The sequence below is a fragment of the Podarcis pityusensis genome (genome assembly GCF_964106645.2).
Source record: "Podarcis pityusensis genome assembly, chromosome: 3".
NCBI classification, from domain to species: domain Eukaryota; kingdom Metazoa; phylum Chordata; class Lepidosauria; order Squamata; family Lacertidae; genus Podarcis; species Podarcis pityusensis.
The window spans coordinates 54,268,533-54,286,715 of record NC_138026.1 but is presented as its reverse complement, the minus strand read 5'-3'; the positions used below and the strand labels follow the sequence as shown (position 1 = coordinate 54,286,715).

At 43.5% G+C, this 18,183-nt stretch overlaps 1 protein-coding gene across 5 annotated transcripts in view; it reads left to right on the top strand.

Moving 5' to 3' along the window:
• MCM9 (minichromosome maintenance 9 homologous recombination repair factor) overlaps positions 1-11,019 on the top strand; it is a 36,949-nt gene extending 25,930 nt beyond the window's left edge. For 4 of the 5 annotated variants that reach the window (XM_080999543.1, XM_080999545.1, XM_080999544.1 and 1 more), the window contains exons 8-13: positions 3,386-3,560; positions 5,568-5,770; positions 5,974-6,177; positions 7,142-7,224; positions 7,727-7,872; positions 8,200-11,019. In XM_080999543.1, the coding sequence (XP_080855669.1) occupies positions 3,386-3,560; positions 5,568-5,770; positions 5,974-6,177; positions 7,142-7,224; positions 7,727-7,872; positions 8,200-9,652 (2,264 nt within the window). In that variant the 3' untranslated portion in view covers positions 9,653-11,019. Of the gene's footprint in view, positions 1-11; positions 305-3,385; positions 3,561-5,567; positions 5,771-5,973; positions 6,178-7,141; positions 7,225-7,726; positions 7,873-8,199 lie in introns of those variants that run through there. The other variant, XR_013984345.1, reaches the window with a different exon arrangement.
• The last annotated feature ends 7,164 nt before the right edge of the window (positions 11,020-18,183 follow it).

The following is an 18,183-nucleotide window of genomic DNA, read 5'->3' as shown; positions in this document are numbered from 1 at the left end:
TTAACTGGCAGGGCTGGCGCGGATTGGCTGCACGCTGAGCTATGGCCCTCCTCCTGCAGCCGAGGCTTCCCCGAAAGAGCAAGATGGGCTCCCGTAGCCCGAGTGGAGTGGGAAGCTTTAGCTGGCGCTCCACCTGCTGGACCAGAGGAGGGTGAAAGGGCTGGAGAGCGAAGCGAGCGAGGCTCTTGAGAGAAGTGAACTAGCAAGAAGAGGGGCCTTGGCGTAATTGAAGCGAAGTGAAAAGAAAAGGGGAAAAGAAACACTGCCCATGTTGATTGCTCCCCCCCCAAAAAAAGAATAAATGGTGGGCTTTATTTTAAACTAATGATTGCATGTATGTGCTTTTAGGATGCCTCCATACCTCTCAGTATTCTGTGGGATGGATTTGTGCAGTTAAAGTGGATTAAAGCACACACTCGGCCTAGTGAAACAAATCCTCTTTTAAAAAGAAACAGATTTTTTTTTTTTTTTTTGCGAATTAGAAAGTGAGGAGTGCATTGAAAAGTGTGGAATAAAAGAGTGGTGATCTGCAAAGTGCATAAACACACCACAAGCCCCCCCCCCCATGGAGGGGCTGAGCCAGCTCAAGATCTGCTGGACTACTACCCCAGCTAACGTGTGGAACAAGACCGTTAATGTAGGGACTACGCCACTCCATCGGTCCATCACTGCCTGGCCAGGGTTTAGGTTGCTCTCCAAAATAGCTCCCACTTGGTTTCTGGATTCAATTTAAAGTCTTTGTTTTTGACTTTTAAAACCCTAGACAAATAGTCTGGGCCCATGTTAGTTTAAGGATTGACTGGTCCCACATAAACCTACCAAAGTGCAGGCTCCTCCTCAGAGGGCTTGTCCACACTGAATTTTAAAGTGCACTTGGAGCTGCTTGTGTCTGTTTTCCCCCCCTGGTGTCTATATGATGTCTTCATCCAAGTGGCAGCAATCCGCCCCCCCCCCCCCCCGTCCAAAACACACAGACTGAATTTGGATTTTGGATGGGAAACATCAGGATAGAGGCATAAAATTGTACTTCTGTACACACACAAACATGCACATGGAAACAGCAGTCCACATATCCATTAATGCCGTATTGTGGACACCTCCAGAGCCCCTGCTTTTGTGTGTTCTCCCCTTCCGAAACACAGTAGGTTGCAACATGAGCCAGGGCCTTTTCTGCAAGGGCATCAAAACTCTGGGACTTCCTAGTTTGCCTTTGTTTTCTTGCTAACTTTCAGATGCCAGACCATGGTAGCTCTCTTCTGGAGGTCTTTCAGATTGCCTTGATTATCCCTTTGTCTTTTTTCTGCTGCTCAGGTTATTGTTACTGCTAATTACCTTTTCAGTGGGTGTTTTAAACATATGCTATGTTTTTGTAGCGTTGTGGAAAGATAGGATTCAGGCAGTTGGTAAGAGCAGCAGTCTTTATTTTCTAGTGATAGGTGGCGTTTTCTTGTGGTTGCTTGTTGGCTCGCACAGGAAGCCTCTATGGAACCCCCAGAGGGACAAACTAGGGATGACAATTACAGGAACCACCTAGTGGTTGTTCTCTTGCACTACAACATTTAAATCATGCCATTGTGTGGCTTATGGACATGTGACTTATAAAGCATTGTCACTCACAGGCCAGCTCTTTTTTAAACTGCAGTGTGAGGAGGAAGTCCCAGGTTTGATTTTTTGCTGCACACATGTGAGTCATAAAAAGCTTTAATGGTGCAATTGCACCTCTTTAACTTACTACCCTGGTTCAGCGTCCCAGGTGTTTACTTGCACAAGTGCACTCCACAGCTGTTGATAAGTACAACAGTCATTGCTCCAGAACTTACCCACCCTTTGCGTAGCTCAGCAGACAGCAACATACTCAAAAAAGAAACCACCAGAGCAGCAGAGATAAGGATGCACTGCTGCTGTGCTATCTTTCGTAAATGCAACTGAATTTCAAGTTTCCTTTGACAAATGAATGTGAATTGATTTTCCATTAGTCTATTTATACTATATAGTATCATGAATGATAACATATCAGATTTAGGGTGCAGGCAGGTGTAATGTAAAGAGACAACTTGCAGGAGGTCCCTTAGCCAAGGGACTAAGTCTGGCTTCCATCCTTGGTTTGCATTTTGAATGACAGGTATTGCACACCACCCCAGTCTCTGAGCAATGCGAGATTACGGGGGTTCCACACACTTATTCAGGGCTTGTGTTTCTTTTGGAATGAGAGACAGCGGAGAATGTGGTGTCTCTATGTTATATGGTTTACTTACACATATATTCAACCTGAGCCTACATGTAGAGGTTCACAGCATTAACACCCCCCCAATGGTCTTGCTCCTCTCATAGCCACAGCCTTGTATTCCAACAGAAATCAGGCATGGTTCTGTCTCCCAGCTGCCCAGCTTGCAGCCTTGCTTCTACTTGCTAGTTCACATAACTCTCAACTCTGCCCTTTGTCTTTCTAACTACCAGTGAGTTGAAGGGGGGGGTCACCCCTTATTCATCTGGTACAGAGCCACTTCCTTTGTTACCTTAATGACCCATACTTACCTCATCAGGAAGCTAGCCTGGTTCCTCCAGGAATTGAGTCTGTGCTGGATCCAGAAATTAGAAGGAGGCTCAGGCATACAGCCTACACATACTAATACATACCCCCCCCCCAAAAAAACCTCATAACACTAGTTTCTCCAGTTTCCCCCCTCACACATGCTCCAAGCAGGCTGCCCACCTTTTAATTTTATTTTATTTTTAAATCTGCATGTACTCGGGTAAGTAAGTTGTTGTTTTGCCTTGTTAATTAAGAAAATGATTTTTTTAAACAAACAAAGAAACAAACACTAAACTTCCATAGGGAATTCTGAGGAAGTTTCATGGTAACAGGGGACGCGGGTGGCGCTGTGGGTTAAACCACAGAGCCTAGGACCTGCTGATCGAAAGGTCGGCGGTTCGAATCCCCGCGGTGGGGTGAGCTCCCGTCGTTTGGTCCCAGCTCCTGCCCACCTAGCAGTTCAAAAGCACCCCTAAGTGCAAGTAGATAAATAGGGACCGCTTTCTAGCGGGAAGGTAAACGGCGTTTCCGTGTGCGGCGCTGGTGCTGGCTCGCCAGATGCAGTTTAGTCACGCTGGCCACGTTACCCGGAAGTGTCTTCGGACAGCGCCGGCTCCCGGCCTCTTGAGCGAGATGAGCGTGCAACCCTAGAGTCGGTCACGACTGGCCCTGATGGGCAGGGGTACCTTTACCTTTACTTTCATGGTAACAAAAGGCACTAGCTGCACCAGGTCTGTCTTCACTGGAAATTGTACTACTGTCACCTTTACTTTTTTTAGGCTGACCCTTGTTAAGCCTTGTTCAAATGAGATTGAGCCAGGGTTGCTCAAACAACACTTTTCTGTTCCAAAGGTTTAACAGTGACTGCTGTGAAAGACTCTGGAGAGTGGAACTTGGAGGCTGGAGCCCTCGTGCTGGCTGATGGAGGACTTTGCTGTATTGATGAGTTTAACAGCATCAAGGAACACGACAGAACCAGCATTCACGAGGCAATGGAACAACAGACCATCAGCGTGGCCAAGGCTGGGTAAGTAATTTTTTTTTTAAAAAAGGGCCATGGATGCTAATTTATTTCACCACTCTTGTATTGTTGTTGCATGAGGGTCTGCTCAAACAAACTTTGTAGGTTTTCAAAGAAGCCAGAAACCTGCAGTCCATTTTCCAGGAGGGAAAGCAGAATGAGCAATGGACCTTCTTTTAAACTCTCTAGGGAATTTATTTATTTATTAATCTGCTTCCAGCCTAACTGGCGTATGCCCAGGAATATACATGAAACCAGAAAGCTAAGAAGTATAAAATTCCATCCCAGCAAATCTCAAAATTTTAGCTGTTCTCACTATATGACAAGGTATTAGCCATTGCAGTCAGTGCTAAGTACTTCCATCACTTTTCAGACCTCTACCAGGTAGGGAAAAACACAGCTTCTGTTGACTGGCTGTTCATTCCCTTTTTGTCTCACCACCTTCCCAACTTCCCGCAGTGAAGAGGTGAAACTTATCCCTACAATTGATGAGCGCCGCAGCCCCATAGTCGCCTTTGACTGGACTTAATTCATCCAAGGATCCTTTACCTTTTACCTTACTAGGGAGCATGCCCCACTGAACATAGTGGGGCTTGGCTTCTGAGTAAACATTCATAAGGTGCAAGAGCTAAGTGTACTTGTTCAGCTTTTACAAGCCACAAAAATGGGAGGGAATTATGTTCTTTGACCCTATGTTTGCATCTTATTGTACCAGTACTAGACCAGACATATACACAACTTTAAAATGACCACCATTGGGAACTATTTTCAGTGTTGTTGTTTTTTAAAAAAGGAAAACCATTTTTAGTCAGGAGAGCAATGAAACAGTTGTTTTGTGCTGCAGATGGAATTTTAGACCTTTCCTCCATTCCAAGTATGTGTTCTGGGGCTGCAACCTTTCACTTCCATATTTAGACATCCTTAAGGCATTACAGAGTGGGGGTCAACTCTTGATTTCTTTTTTGAATCTCTGTTGTTACTGGCTAAGAGTCAAAATACTTTTCCCATGTTATGTACTACAAATATGAAAGCTAAGATTCTTGGTGCTGTACTTGCTCCCTCTCAGTACAATGAGGTAAGAGCGAAGATGGCACCAACTGGAAATAGATCACTTCGAAGTCAGATTTAGAACAGCTGTCTAAATGTCTGCACTGAGAGAGTTATGCTTACTTGGACAAAACACCCTTCTGTAGCTCTGAAAACAAACCTCGGGTCAAGGTCAAATGAATTAAGGGATGGGGGGGGGAGAAATTGCACCATACTAAATGTTGTTATAGATACTGTTCTTATGATCGTGGTAGTTTGTATAGTGAGATTGTGTACATTTGCAAACATCTGTGTATTTATGAGTGTGCCTGCAAGTGGAAGAACACCGACATGTCTGTGCATCAAACAGGTGTATGTGTGCAAGTGGCAGAGACAACAGTGTAAGAGAGTTTGCATTTGCCTGCGTAGGAGAGAGCATGCATTTTTTCCCCCAGTGTTAAGATTGTCAACTTTTGATCTAAAAAATCCTTCCCCTCCCCACCCCGGTGATGCTACATAGTGAGACCTTCTGGTAGATTGTAGAAGAGGGAGGATGGAGCTGGGTAGGTTATGAGCAGAATCTGGAGTATTCAGGTTTTTAAAATTGGCTTTTCAGACTTTAGTTTTAGCTACTTGGCAAAGCAAGCTTACTGATCTAATGCTGGCTGATTAGGAACTCTAGTTTACTGCCAATTAAAATTATAGATGTGGCCTCCAGTCCAGACAGGGCTCCTTGCTGGCCCTTGATCTTATCTGTTATCTATATTTGCAGTTCATCACATTCATCCAAAACCACACTTTATTTGCATTAGGTTCCGCAAACCTTTCTAGCTAGTTTGTCACCTCATTTTTTCTCTCATCCGTTCAGCCTATGTGAAATTTCTGAAGGGAAGGTTCAAAATGGAAAGTACCTGAAAGTGTTCCTTTGGGCAGTGGGGTGGTGGCATAACATAGTTCTGTGTCAATATTGATCATGTTTCTCTTCAGTTTAGTGTGCAAGCTGAACACAAGGACCACTATCTTGGCAGCAACCAATCCAAAGGGGCAGTATGACCCTAATGAATCTGTCTCTGTGAACATCGCCCTTGGCAGCCCTCTCCTTAGCAGGTTCGACCTTGTCCTGGTATTGCTGGATACAAGAAATGAAGAATGGGATCGCATAATTTCCTCATTCATACTGGAAAACAAAGGTAGCAGTGGCTTTTGCAATCAGTTATAGAGAATATATCTGAATCTCTACACTACCTAGCCTACATATCCATTTGTGCTCATGCAGAATAAGTGCACCAGAGGGTTGGAGCCAACGACAGCGTAGTTATTATGAAGTCTATTGATTTCTACTCTGTGTCTTATTTTGTTAATGCAGTTCTTTCTGCAAACTCTTCTCATGCAGCTTGCCCAAGTGTGTCTGAAAAGCTGTGGACTATGGAAAAAATGAAAACATATTTCTGCCTTATAAAGAACCTGCAGCCGGTATTGACTGATGAAAGCAACTTGATTCTTGTCCGCTATTATCAGATGCAGAGGCAGAGCGACTGCAGGAACGCTGCGCGAACCACCATCCGCTTATTAGAGAGTTTGATACGATTAGCTGAAGGTGAGAGCTTGGGTTTCCTCTTCCTTTTCTAGCGCTTACATCACACAAAATAAATTGGGAAACGTTTCATGGCAGTGCTGGAACCAGGTCATGCAGCTGATTGGACTAAACTCCTAGGTGCGTGTTTGAATGCTCCAGGGGCTACAACAAATGCTTGTTTCTGTTGGCACTCAGTATGGTGAACCTCTAAGAGGGTTTTATCCAGTGCAGCAGCACCTGCATATATAGGGTTTCCATGCCCCAGCATTGTACGCTGTAGCTAGGCTATGGCCACTCTGGCTTGCAAATGTTGTAACATGGATTGAGAGGCTTTTAAATACTACACCCACCACCAGGAGCCCTAATATGGGTAAGTAGTGCTTCAGTTGGTGGGTGTAAGTAAGCGCCTGGAACCCCTGGAATCTTGCACCACTCAGAGGTTGGGGTGGTGTGCAACAGTACTTTTTAAAGATTTAAATCAAAAACTTTGCTAGTGTAATTCCATTATCGCTTTCTATTTTTATTTTTATAATATATTTATTAAGATTTTTTTAAAATATTACAATAAAAATGAGAAAGGAAAAAAAATGACAAAAATACAAAATAAAAATAGTTAAAAACACACAGATTTTCCATTACTTATTTTCCTTTGACTTATTTCCCGGACCTCCTCATACCTCCCTTTTTTGTATTCCACTTCAATCTGTTGGTTCAGCAAATCCTTTAAAAGTAATAATATTAAATTTTTACCTATTTATAACCCTTTTTTCATATTCCCTTAAAGCATTACAGCTGGAAACCACTTAATTACTATCCAACATCATTCTAACATTCATTAATTTTACAATATTTCTGTATTGGAATTTCTTCCAATCTTCTTCCACCGATAGAGCTTTCTAAATAGGTGGCATATGCATTTAATAAATTTAACCTAACCATCTGCTCATCAGTTTCAGCAACATTTGTTGTTGTTGTTTGTTTTTAGCACATGCTCGGTTGATGTTTAGAGATACTGTGACTGTGGAAGATGCAGTAACCGTGGTTTCAGTGATGGAGTCTTCAATGCAGGTGAGTTTCCTTGTAGAGACTGGCAGCTGAAACAGTTCTTTGTGGTACATGTGATCGGAAGCAAGGTTCACAACGCAACAAGGAGACCACGTTTCCACACCTCAGAACTAATCTTCAACAATTCCTAACATTAGCCCTCAGTTTTGTACATTTGGGCCTGTAAATAAAATGTCTTCTGCTTCTACTGTCCTACCACCACCACTACTGAAACCATGATGGTGAGCAAGGCATCAGGGAAGAAGGAGAGCCTTGTGCAGGCAGAATGGAAGGTCCCTGTGCGTGTCATTGTGCCCACACACGCTGCACTGAAGAAGGGTGCAAATGCCTGTTTTTATAAGCTAAAGATACAGGGTTAGTTTGATAGCAGTTTTATTCAGTGCTAAAAAACCTGCCTATCTGTGTGCTGTGTCATATAACCCTTTTAACGGCATATAGGTTTACACACAGACATATCTAATTAAAGTTCATTTGCATTGTATTTCTCTCTTCTTCTTTCCTGTAGGGAGGTGCACTCCTTGGAGGTGTCAATGCACTGCACACATCATTTCCTGAAAATCCACTGGAGCAGTATCGAATGCAGTGTAAACTGATCCTCGAGAAGCTGGAACTCCAGGACATTCTGCGTGAAGAATTCCAAAGACTTGACAGGTGATAAACATTTATACGGGAGGCAAAAAAAGCCTTTGTAATTCACAGTGGATTCAGGCAACACATGTGCTATTGCAATAGGCAGTAGCATAGGATGGCCACTAATAAACTTACTGTCCAGGGTATCAAAGTGAAGACGCATGGTGCCGAATAATAACTCTGTAATTAGACAGTTGCTTACATTTACTTATATGCTTACCAAAATCAAAATAAATAATTAGGGCTGTGAACCCAAACATAGATGGAGCAGATCCTGCATTTCATAGGATCAGGGAAGGGGAAAATATAGTTAATTTTTGTAAAATATATTTTGTTTTTGTTTTGCAGATTGCAGAATGAAAATTCGTCTCAGTTTCTGCAGTCCAAAGAGGCATCCTCAAACAATCGCACACTTGAGAAACCGGAGCAGATGTCTCGTCCACAACATTCAGACCAAGAGGGCAATAATATACAATTGCAACCTGATAAGTATCCAACATTCTCAAGCAGCCAGACATCTGATGATAACAGAGTAACAAAGGAATGGGGCAAACCCAGTGAATGCAGCAAGGACAGTAGCTTGAGCTGGTTTGACAGTATGACGGACAGCAGCACTGAAGCTGAGAAGAGCATTTATGAGTCTCCAGTTGCAAGAATGTCTCCAACTGCAAGAACGTCTTTGAAAGCCCCACACAACAAACCCTGCTCTAAAGAAAGAAATGACTTAAGTGAAGCCAAGCAAACCACACCAACAACAATAGCCCTGGGAAATGCCTGCAGACAGGCTGCCTCTAGTCTTGATGGGGGGAAGGCAACCAAGCCCACAAGTTTACCTTCAGGAGCAAGTGACAAAGGCCCAAATGCAGCGGATTGTACCTCACCTGATTTAGTGATTACTCACAGGGCCTCTAAGAAATGGCACAGGGAAAACATTGAAGGAGTTAATGGGTTTTGTGCAAGTACCCCAGATCCTAAGGTTGAGTGTTCTCCAACTTTATTTTCTCCTGGTCCAGCCGTTGTTCCACAACACCCCAGAACAGACTTGGGTGCTTCCCCACCTCACAGCGCATTTTTAAGGCAACAGAAGTCTGCTACTTCAACCAGAAAGCGAAACAGAGGCCAAACAAATAAAGGTGCAGCAGGAAGTTCTACTAAACCTGAAATCCTGGAAGATTTGGGACCTGCGGCTGCTAAACTAGCTAAGTTTCAGCGTAAGCAGAAGCCAAAGCTTGCTTGGCCTTCTGAAAATGAAAATCATGCCCAATTGCCTGATACTGTCTGCAGCCCTCACACTTCTACCAAAACCGTGTCAAAAGTGGGGAAGCCAAGGGGAGAAGACTGTCCTGAGAAACACCACAAGGAACACAATATTAAGGTGGGAAATAATAGAATGGAGAAACGCCCTTGTGATAACCAAAGAGAGGAGGAGGAGCAAAACGATAATTCACTCCCTTCCTCCACAAAAAAGGCAAGAATGAGAGAGGAAATATCAGATGGTGCGGACACGAAAAAAGTGTGCTCTAGCATACTGGCAAAATTAGCCAGCTTTGCCTTCAAGCCATCAGCTGAATCAAAGCCAAGGTCTCCAGGTTTGTTGCATGTCACCAGTAATGACAGGGACAGACAGAGGGAGCCATTGGAGACCCAAACCTCCAATAGCGTGGGGCACTCAAGGAAGTGCTTTGAACTGGAAAGAACCAGCACTGGCACAGGAAAATCTTTGTTCTCAATAGCTGATTTTGATGATTCCACCCTAGACTTTGACTGGGATGAAGAGAGTAAGAGGAAACTCAAATCTTAAAAAGAACTTCTGCTTCCTCCTCAAAATGGCACTGCAAAATGCTGAAAATGAAATCTGTTTTAATCTTGCCTAAATGAACCTACAAAATGGCCTCTTTACAAAGGCTGGGATCCTGAGCTTACTCCTGCTGGTGGAAGCATCCTCTGAGCAAAGTTCCACTCATGTGATACTTCTGTCAGCAGAACAGGGGAAGTGACCTTCAGTAATTTTCTCCTTCCTCTTGTAGTCCTGTCCCCCCCCCCCATCCCAAAAACCTTGTTTGGATGGTTCTCCAAAGCAGCATGAGACATGGGAGTGAAGAACTGGAGAAAATGCCTTGCCCCTTTCTGCCAGCAGAATCATGCACTAGATCAGAGTCCCATCAGTGAATGGAAGGATCCTCTCCATTCACAGAAACCTAGTTAGGATTCAAGGTAATTACAAAGAACATACAGGTTTTCTAAATCTTGGCGCCCTTAAATTGTGGTACTTTTAGGACACCCAGACTGCTGTCCTCAAAGAGAAGTTAGTAGACTGCTATGGAGCTAGCAGACTACTGTGTTGAAGGTAGTAGACTACTATGGAGGATTGCCTAGAGGCAAGCATCAGGTGCCATTGCAACTAATTCCTCTTTTCCTCCAAGATGTCTGATTCCACTGACTGTTTTGTTGGCATATTTTGGATATGACTTGGTTAAACCGAGGGAGGAATAACCCCTGACAATGAAGCATAGGTTTTTTAATTTAGATTTCTCTTTCAGTCAGTTTACTGCACAAATTCTTGATTCCACCAGGTGTAATTATAGTCATCTTCCTATTAATACCTCCCACCCAAAAAATATCATGCCTTTAAAAACAGCAATTGCATAGTTTTCTCTTCTCCATCTTCCTTTTAATGCTTGCTGCATTGCAATGCTTAGGCCATAAAGTACCTCAAATCAGTTATCCCAGACTGGTTCCATTTCAGAATGTGGCTTTTGGGCTACACCTTTCAGTGTCTTCCAGCTGCGACATTTACATAACATTTTGTGGTGTAGGTAACACACCGCAGCTTTTTGTGCAAGGACTATGAATGAGCTGTGTTCATCTAGTAATACAGAATTACCCAAAGCTGCTTGGTTCATGGTATTTTACTGGAGAATTTCATTTAATTATCTGCTATAGGTCCCTCAACATAAATTAGTTTTTTCATTGTTGTATTATATCACAGTAATTGGGGGAGTACATACGTATTTGTTCAATAAGGGGTTTTATTTCTTTGCCCAGTCCAAAGAAACTGCACAGCTTAAAATGATTGATGGAGGAGATGGGCTTTGGCACCATACATACGCTATTTAAAATCTGTGATCTTCATTGCTGTCCTTCAATAAAGTATCAGTTAGCAGGTTCCTACTTTGCCTTGATCTAATTATTTAGTAAATGCAAGTAGTTTCACATGGGTGTGTGAAAAACCGAGTAAGTATTGGACAGATGCCCTTAAAAGAAAGAGTTCTTCTTTGCATTAAGGAATGCATTGTTGAAACAATTATATAAAGCACATAATTCCATTAAAGTTACAGGTTTGTACATGTATTTGAATTGCTAAAAAGCCCCCCCCCCCCCCCCGTATCCAGTGGCAAACAAGGCTGTATATCTAATCTAAATTAATCTTGCTGTAAGTATCAGTAGTGTAGCGAGAACAAAATGTGCACTGCACTGTATTTACTCGAAGCACATGGGCAAAGGGGCTGATCCTTTGCAAGTCTCCCATTCTGTGGATTTTAAAGAGAAAAGTTGTGTGCTAAGCCCATGCGCACATATTTCAATCTGTGTAATATGTTATGATGTATTTCATACAGATGTCTAACGAGAAGCAGATTTAATATGGCATTTATTCCAAAGATGCCTATATATGGATACACAACACTTTCCTTATGGCTTAGGTAAAGGTAAAGGTACCCCTGCCCGTACGGGCCAGTCGTGTCCGACTCTAGGGTTGCGTGCTCATCTCGCTCTAGAGGCCGTGGGCCGGCGCCGTCCGAAGACACTTCCGGGTCACGTGGCCAGCGTGACGAAGCTGCAGCTGGCGAGCCAGCACCAGCGCAGCACACGGAAACACCGTTTACCTTCCCGCTATAAAGTGGTCCCTATTTATCTACTTGCACTTAAGAGTGCTTTCGAACTGCTAGGTGGGCAGGAGCAGGGACCAAACGACGGGAGCTCACCCTGCCGCGGGGATTCGAACCGCCGACCATACGATCGGCAAGTCCTAGGCACTGAGGTTTTACCCACAGCGCCACCCGCGTCCCTCCTTAATGGCTTACTTGGGCACAATCCACTTCAAGAAAATCCTTCCTTCCTGTGATGCTTCTGTTAGGATCCCATCCATGTCCCATTGAAATTGTTCTTTCGCAGCCATAATTGGTGGCTTATGTACTGCTAGCCAACTGGTCCATATTTGAAGGAATTAAAGTATTGCTTAGCAGTACCATGGATCTATAGCTAAATGCCAATTGCATAAATCCTGTTACCTGTCAGACGTGATTTGCTTCTCATTTATCGTGCATGTGCTTCCACTATTAGTGTGGAAAACTAGTAAGTAACCAAGAGCACAAGGTGCAGAGAAAGTGTGTCCTTATTTAGGCTGGGAATTCTACCAGTGGAGTTTCTCCCTGTCTTTAAAATACGGTGGTGATTTAATGTGACTGGCATAGCTGTGTTGTACTGCTTCCATCAGCTAGATGGAAGTTGTAGTTCAAAGCATCTACAGAGCACCAGGTTGGGAAGGCTGCTTTAAGGTGCTGAATTTGTTTCCTAAGATACCCTATGCATTGGATATTGATTGGCTGGTTGGTTGAAAATCCAGCTTCTTCTCTGTTCCAGTTTATAAGATTGGGATAGATTATTTTTAGAACTTTAGGGGCTGATCCACGTTCAGGGCTGGTGTTTTTTAAGACTGGTATTGCTCCTTGCCTCCTTTTGATTCACTCTGTGCTTGCTGCTGCCTTGAATGGATGGATACACAGTGAATGGTTCGCCCTGCCAGGGTATGGCATGGGAAAGAGAATTAGGCATAAGGAAAGAAACAGGCTATGTAACACACAGTGGGAGGTGGAGAATCAGTGATGGCAGAGGATATATTTTGGTAACCTACTTAGAAGTTGCTGTTGCTTTTACAATCAAGCAGTCTATAAACCCTGAGTACATAATATTTAAAAAGACATCTCAAATGCCACATAGATCCTCCCACTTTTTATTGTGCTTCCCAGTGGCAGGTAGTATGGACTTGAGTTATGAATGTGCTCTTTGGTGAGCAGCAATTGCATTTGCAAAAATCCCCAAGGCAATCCTGCCTTGCAAATGCAGGGGCTGCAATGTGGATCTAGCCTAGGAGATAATTTGGTACTTTACCACCTTTAGGATAGCAGAAACCAAGTGTAATGAGGTTCACAGCCCACACTTGGTTGATGTCCTGAATTTGGGGGTTACTGAACTTCGCAGCGTGTCTTCAAGTTACTGTATGTGTTGGTGTTGATTTCTGATCCGCTAGAAATCTCCTGACCTAATCTCTACCCAACCCTCAACTACTACTAACTTGCAGTGCTTTGTTGTGAAACAAATAGCTGGCTCCTTAGCGGCTGACTCTGGCTTTGGTGCACAATCTGTGCCCTGGTTTTGGTGCCCAGTGACGGCAGCACCAGCAGTTCTCCAGTCTCTGCAGGGCACTGACATAAGCAGAACATTTTTCCCTTCTCCGCACAATGAATGCACTAGAGCACATTCCACACAAGAGGGTCTCTGTATTCCTCCTGTATCCAAAGCTATGTAGAGTTCATGCTGAGAACCAGGGACAATGTGCTTGTAACAGAAGTGCATTGATGGACAAGACTGGTGTGACCTTTAGTAATAGACAATCTCGTTCTAGATCATTTCAGATTATTTCTCTTAGTTGTACTTGCCATAAAAGACAAAATCACGACTCCAGAATGGAACTGAAAGCCACGCTCTTAACAGCTTTCCTCATATCAGAGGGCTTTTGTTGTTAGAAATACAGCTGTGATTTTGCTATGCTGTTTCAAACAAAGGAAGAGATTTCACAGTTTTCTTAAGCATCATGTGTATCCTTTAGTCCAGTTGCTTGGATGTGTGTGTGGAACAGCTCAAGAGTGAAGTCACAGTCAAGGCTTTAGTCAAGAGACTTAATGAATGACAGCATTTGCCTGTGCTTTCTTTTTATCCCCTAGGCTTTGGTCTTTTTTTCCTTGTAGTTTTGTACCATTCTGGCTGAAATCCTATACACGCTTACCTATGAGTAAGTCTCATTGAATTAAGCGGGAAGGGGATGCTTCTGAACAGAGAGACGTAGGACTGCACTGCACTTATCAAAGACTGTTCTCTTCTTGATTGAGAAATAAATTCACGTATTACACTGGTCTGATCCTTGCAGCACTGCGTCAGCAGAAGATCCATTAATGTGCATGGGTTGTCTGTGAGTAGAGAACGCAGTAGGTCACATTGAAAGGCAAAGCTGGAATTCTTACTGAATAAATAAAGCATCAGTTGGGTCTCCCAAGTGATGGCAAGTAGTATTGCATATCATAGGGGATGCATTTATTGACGGAAAACTTGGTATTAAATGCTCAGTATTTGTTGCAATTGAACCACAAATTTCATTAATAATAAATGATATGCTCTTTATCTGCTAGATACTGATATTTCCTGTTTTATCCATTCTGAGAACAGATTGCTTTCTGTTATACTTGAGAATGGGGGAGGGGGGAGAGATCTCATTGGAATCATAATTATTCTTCCTTGACAGAACCTTGTGCAGGAACATATCTGCATTTATTTTATCAACGAAAGCCTCGCCCTCCAGCAGTTTTCCCACTGACCTTTCCTGTGCACCCCCCCCCCCGCCGTAAACTGGTTTTGCATTTGCACCTGTGAGTGCTTATCACTTCAGTGAATGAATAATTTTAAAACAAATGAATCGGATGCAGTGAACTAGGCCAGAGTTTACAAGGGTAGTTATCCTGCTTTCAGGCTCTGTTGGTAAGGACATCTTTTGATCTTACAAAGTCCCCCCTGCCCCGGCCAAGAAAAAATGTTTCTATATAACCTCATTTATTTGTTCACTGAAATAACAGTACTTGAAAGTGATTTAGTATGTGTGGAAAGTATACCTGGTCAGATGTTGCTAGATGCAAATATTCTCTCAATTTGGGGCCGTGGTGGCGGCGATGATGGAAATGGCATACCTTTGCATTACCCATGCTTTTTCATCCCTTGAGAACTGCGACATCAAAAGGATGACTTTAATGTATGAAACTAGAGTCAGAGCTCAAACACTGCAGAGAGGCCTTTCAGAGCACCTGGTGAGCATAATACTTCCTTGGGCAAGGGCTTTGCTCTCACTCGCCTTCCCCCGCGTTTACAGTTGCTTATTTGGGGTGTGGTTGGGGTTTGGAAACAATATTGTTTTAAGAAGTTGCGTGTGCCGGCCACCAGAGGGCACTCTCCAACGTTTAAAGTTTTCCTCTGCATTTTTTCAGCTGGTTTCTGCAGCCTTTGAGAGTATCTCATGGAAAGGTTGTTTCTCTGTTAGTATTCAAGCTGTAATTTAAAAACAACAACAAAAACCTCTTTTATTTCTTTTTCTCTCGCGGATCTGTTCGCTTGCTCGGAATAATTGCTAGGCGGAATTTTAAAAACAACTGCTGATTTACTTTTGCTTATCTGCTTTGTGATCGGGGTACTGCTGTTTTTGTTATGACATATGCTCAACCTGTATACCTAACGGCATAAGAGGAGCCCTGATGGACCATCCCAACAGGCTTCCTAGTGCAGCATCCTGCTCCCTACAGTGGCTCATCAGGTAGTCCACAAGCCAGACAGGTGAGGCAGACCCCGCCCCCCCCCACTGTTTTCTGCTGTTGGTCCAACCTGGATATCATTTTGAGGATGCTCACAAGTATCACTTGAACATTTTCTAGCTGGAACATTTTGCTGTGCAAAAAAGAAAGAAAATAATTTGCATATTTTTAAAGAAAGTTGTTTTAAAAGTTTGCTTTTAATATTGGGTTTTAATGCCGTAACTCACCCTGGGACCTTTGGGTGAAAGGCAGGAAAGAAATAAAAAATCATTTTGTTTTTTTTATTATATCATAAAATTTATATACCGCTTGGGGTTTTTTTTTGTTTTTTGTTTTTGTTTTTACAAACCTCAAAGCGGTATACAAAAAGAATAGAACGATAAAGTTATCAGTAAAAAGAGAGAGTTAAAAACAGCTATTTTAAAACATTCAAAAATAATCAAAGTCATTGATAAGATAAAAGCACATGCCAACATTCTACATATCTGGTTAGGTTTATCCAAACAAAAGTGTTTTTAGCAGGGGTTGCGTGGCAGCGGTGGGCAGGGCGAGAGGCAAAAAGTGGGTGATACAACTGGGTGTGATTCTTACTTTTGTACAAATAGGCCACATTCCAGCCGCATTCAAGCCTGAGGCTTCTGAACACAGAGATCCTCTCCATTCCCATCCAGGAAAGGCAAGAGGCACTGTCACAGTTCAAGGATGCATTGCAACCCAGCAACGGACCACTACCGGGCCTGAGGTTCACCACCCTTGGAAGGAAGAAGGCGCTGTTGCCTTTGTTTTGCTGCCACTGTGTTGTAAAAAGGATCATGTGTTTCCTGGGTTGCCACTTGATTGGGCAGCTGCAGGGGGCGGGGGAGGGAGCCTTTAGGATGTAGTCATTATAACAAGTCAGTACACTAGTCTGTCTAGCTCAGTGTTGTCTACACTGACTGGCCTGACCCTTGGAGTCCCTTCCAATTCTGTGGTTCTTCGGGGTTTCACACAGGCAGCATTCTCAGCCTGGGGAATTGAACCTGGGACATTCAGCATGCAAAGCAGGTGCTTCACCACTGAGCTGGGGCCCTGCCCAGCAGGGATGACTTCTTAAGAGTCATTTGATAAGCAGGAGCCAGTAGTTGAAGCCTTTTCACAGCATGGAGCATTGCTCCACCTGCTAAGGTCTGCAAATCAGTAGTGAAAGGCACACCAAATGGAGCTAGTTGAAAAGTTGGCAACCGCAGGGCGCTCATGCAGCATCCCACTTGGCTTTGAGGGGGAATTGACTTCCAGTACCCTTCACCAAGAATTCACAGATCAGCCTTTGCCAACCTCCCTGATTTTTACACTGCAACTTCCATCTGTCCCAGCTGGCATGTTGACTCCAAAACATCTCAATGGCACCAGGTTGGCAAAGGATGTCTTCAGTCATCATCTGGATAGTTATTCTTGTCTCTATAGCTTAATAGAGGCAGGCAACTGTGTTAATAATGCAGGTAATGCATGCATAGCTGCCTGCATATTTTATTTCGTCTCCTCTAGAGACAAGGTTGCAAGCCAAAGAACATTCATATGCTTTCAATTCTGCCATTGCAGCAGAAAAGAAGGCAGCCACCATTTCTCCTGTCATTTTCTTCCCCAACCCTGCTGTCCCCACCACCACTCACCTCACACAGGCTTCTGGGTAAGACCCTCACCTTGAAAGCAGCTGCCAGCCATCTGTAGACAATACTGGACTAGATAGAAGGGAAGTGGCTCAGAGGTAGAGCATGTGCAAAAGGTCCCAGGTATAATCCCCGGCATTGGGATTGGATGAAAATGTCCCCCATCTAAAAACTTGGACCGATGCTGCCATTCATTGTAGGCAGTACTGAGTTACATGGAACAATGCATGTGGTAGCTTCCTATGGGCAAGTATACGACGACTCCTTGTGTAAGTTCTGGAAAGGGTCCTGGTCCTTGCCTTCTAATCAAGCATACTAATTAGGTGAACTTGGATTTCTTCAAGTAAAGCCGCTTAGGAAAGAAAAGAAAAAAAGGATTCCCTCGCCCTGTCTCCCTTTGTCTGCTTTGTTCAAGGAGAAAGTGTCATTGAATGACATTTATTTTGCTTCTGCCTATGTAAGAAGATCCTTCGTGCTGGAGGAGCAGAAAGTGCTGAGGCAAGTAAATCCGAGGCACTTTCTCCAACATCGGATCACTTTCAGTTCTCCTTGTATTCACGTCACTGTGGACCTTGATGAATTCCCACTTCCCAAGACTGGAGGAGAAGGAGGTTGAAAAAAACGTTGAAATGCAGGAAGGGCACTGAAAAGCTCTTCCCAGAGAGGTATCTTGCTGCAAACAGTACAAGTGATACAAAGACCTGTAGAAGCCCAAAAGAGAAACCACAGGCCATTCAATCTCTGAGCTTGTACGTGGTGCCCAGGATGTGGTGTGAGATGTAAGTGCTACTGGAACAATTGGGAACAGTGACCATAGTGCTATTAAATTAAATAAACATGTAAAATGTCAATTGCCAAGAACATGCAAGATGGTCATCACATTCAACTTCAAAAGGGGAAACTTCCCCAGAATGAAGGGATTGGTAAAAAGGAAGTCAAAAGGCAAAGTTGAGAGGGTCTAATCTTTCCAAAATGCTTTAAAAATACAATATTCCAAGCTCAGCTGGAGTGTATATGGAAGATCAGGGAATGTACCACTGGGGCCAGGGGGATGC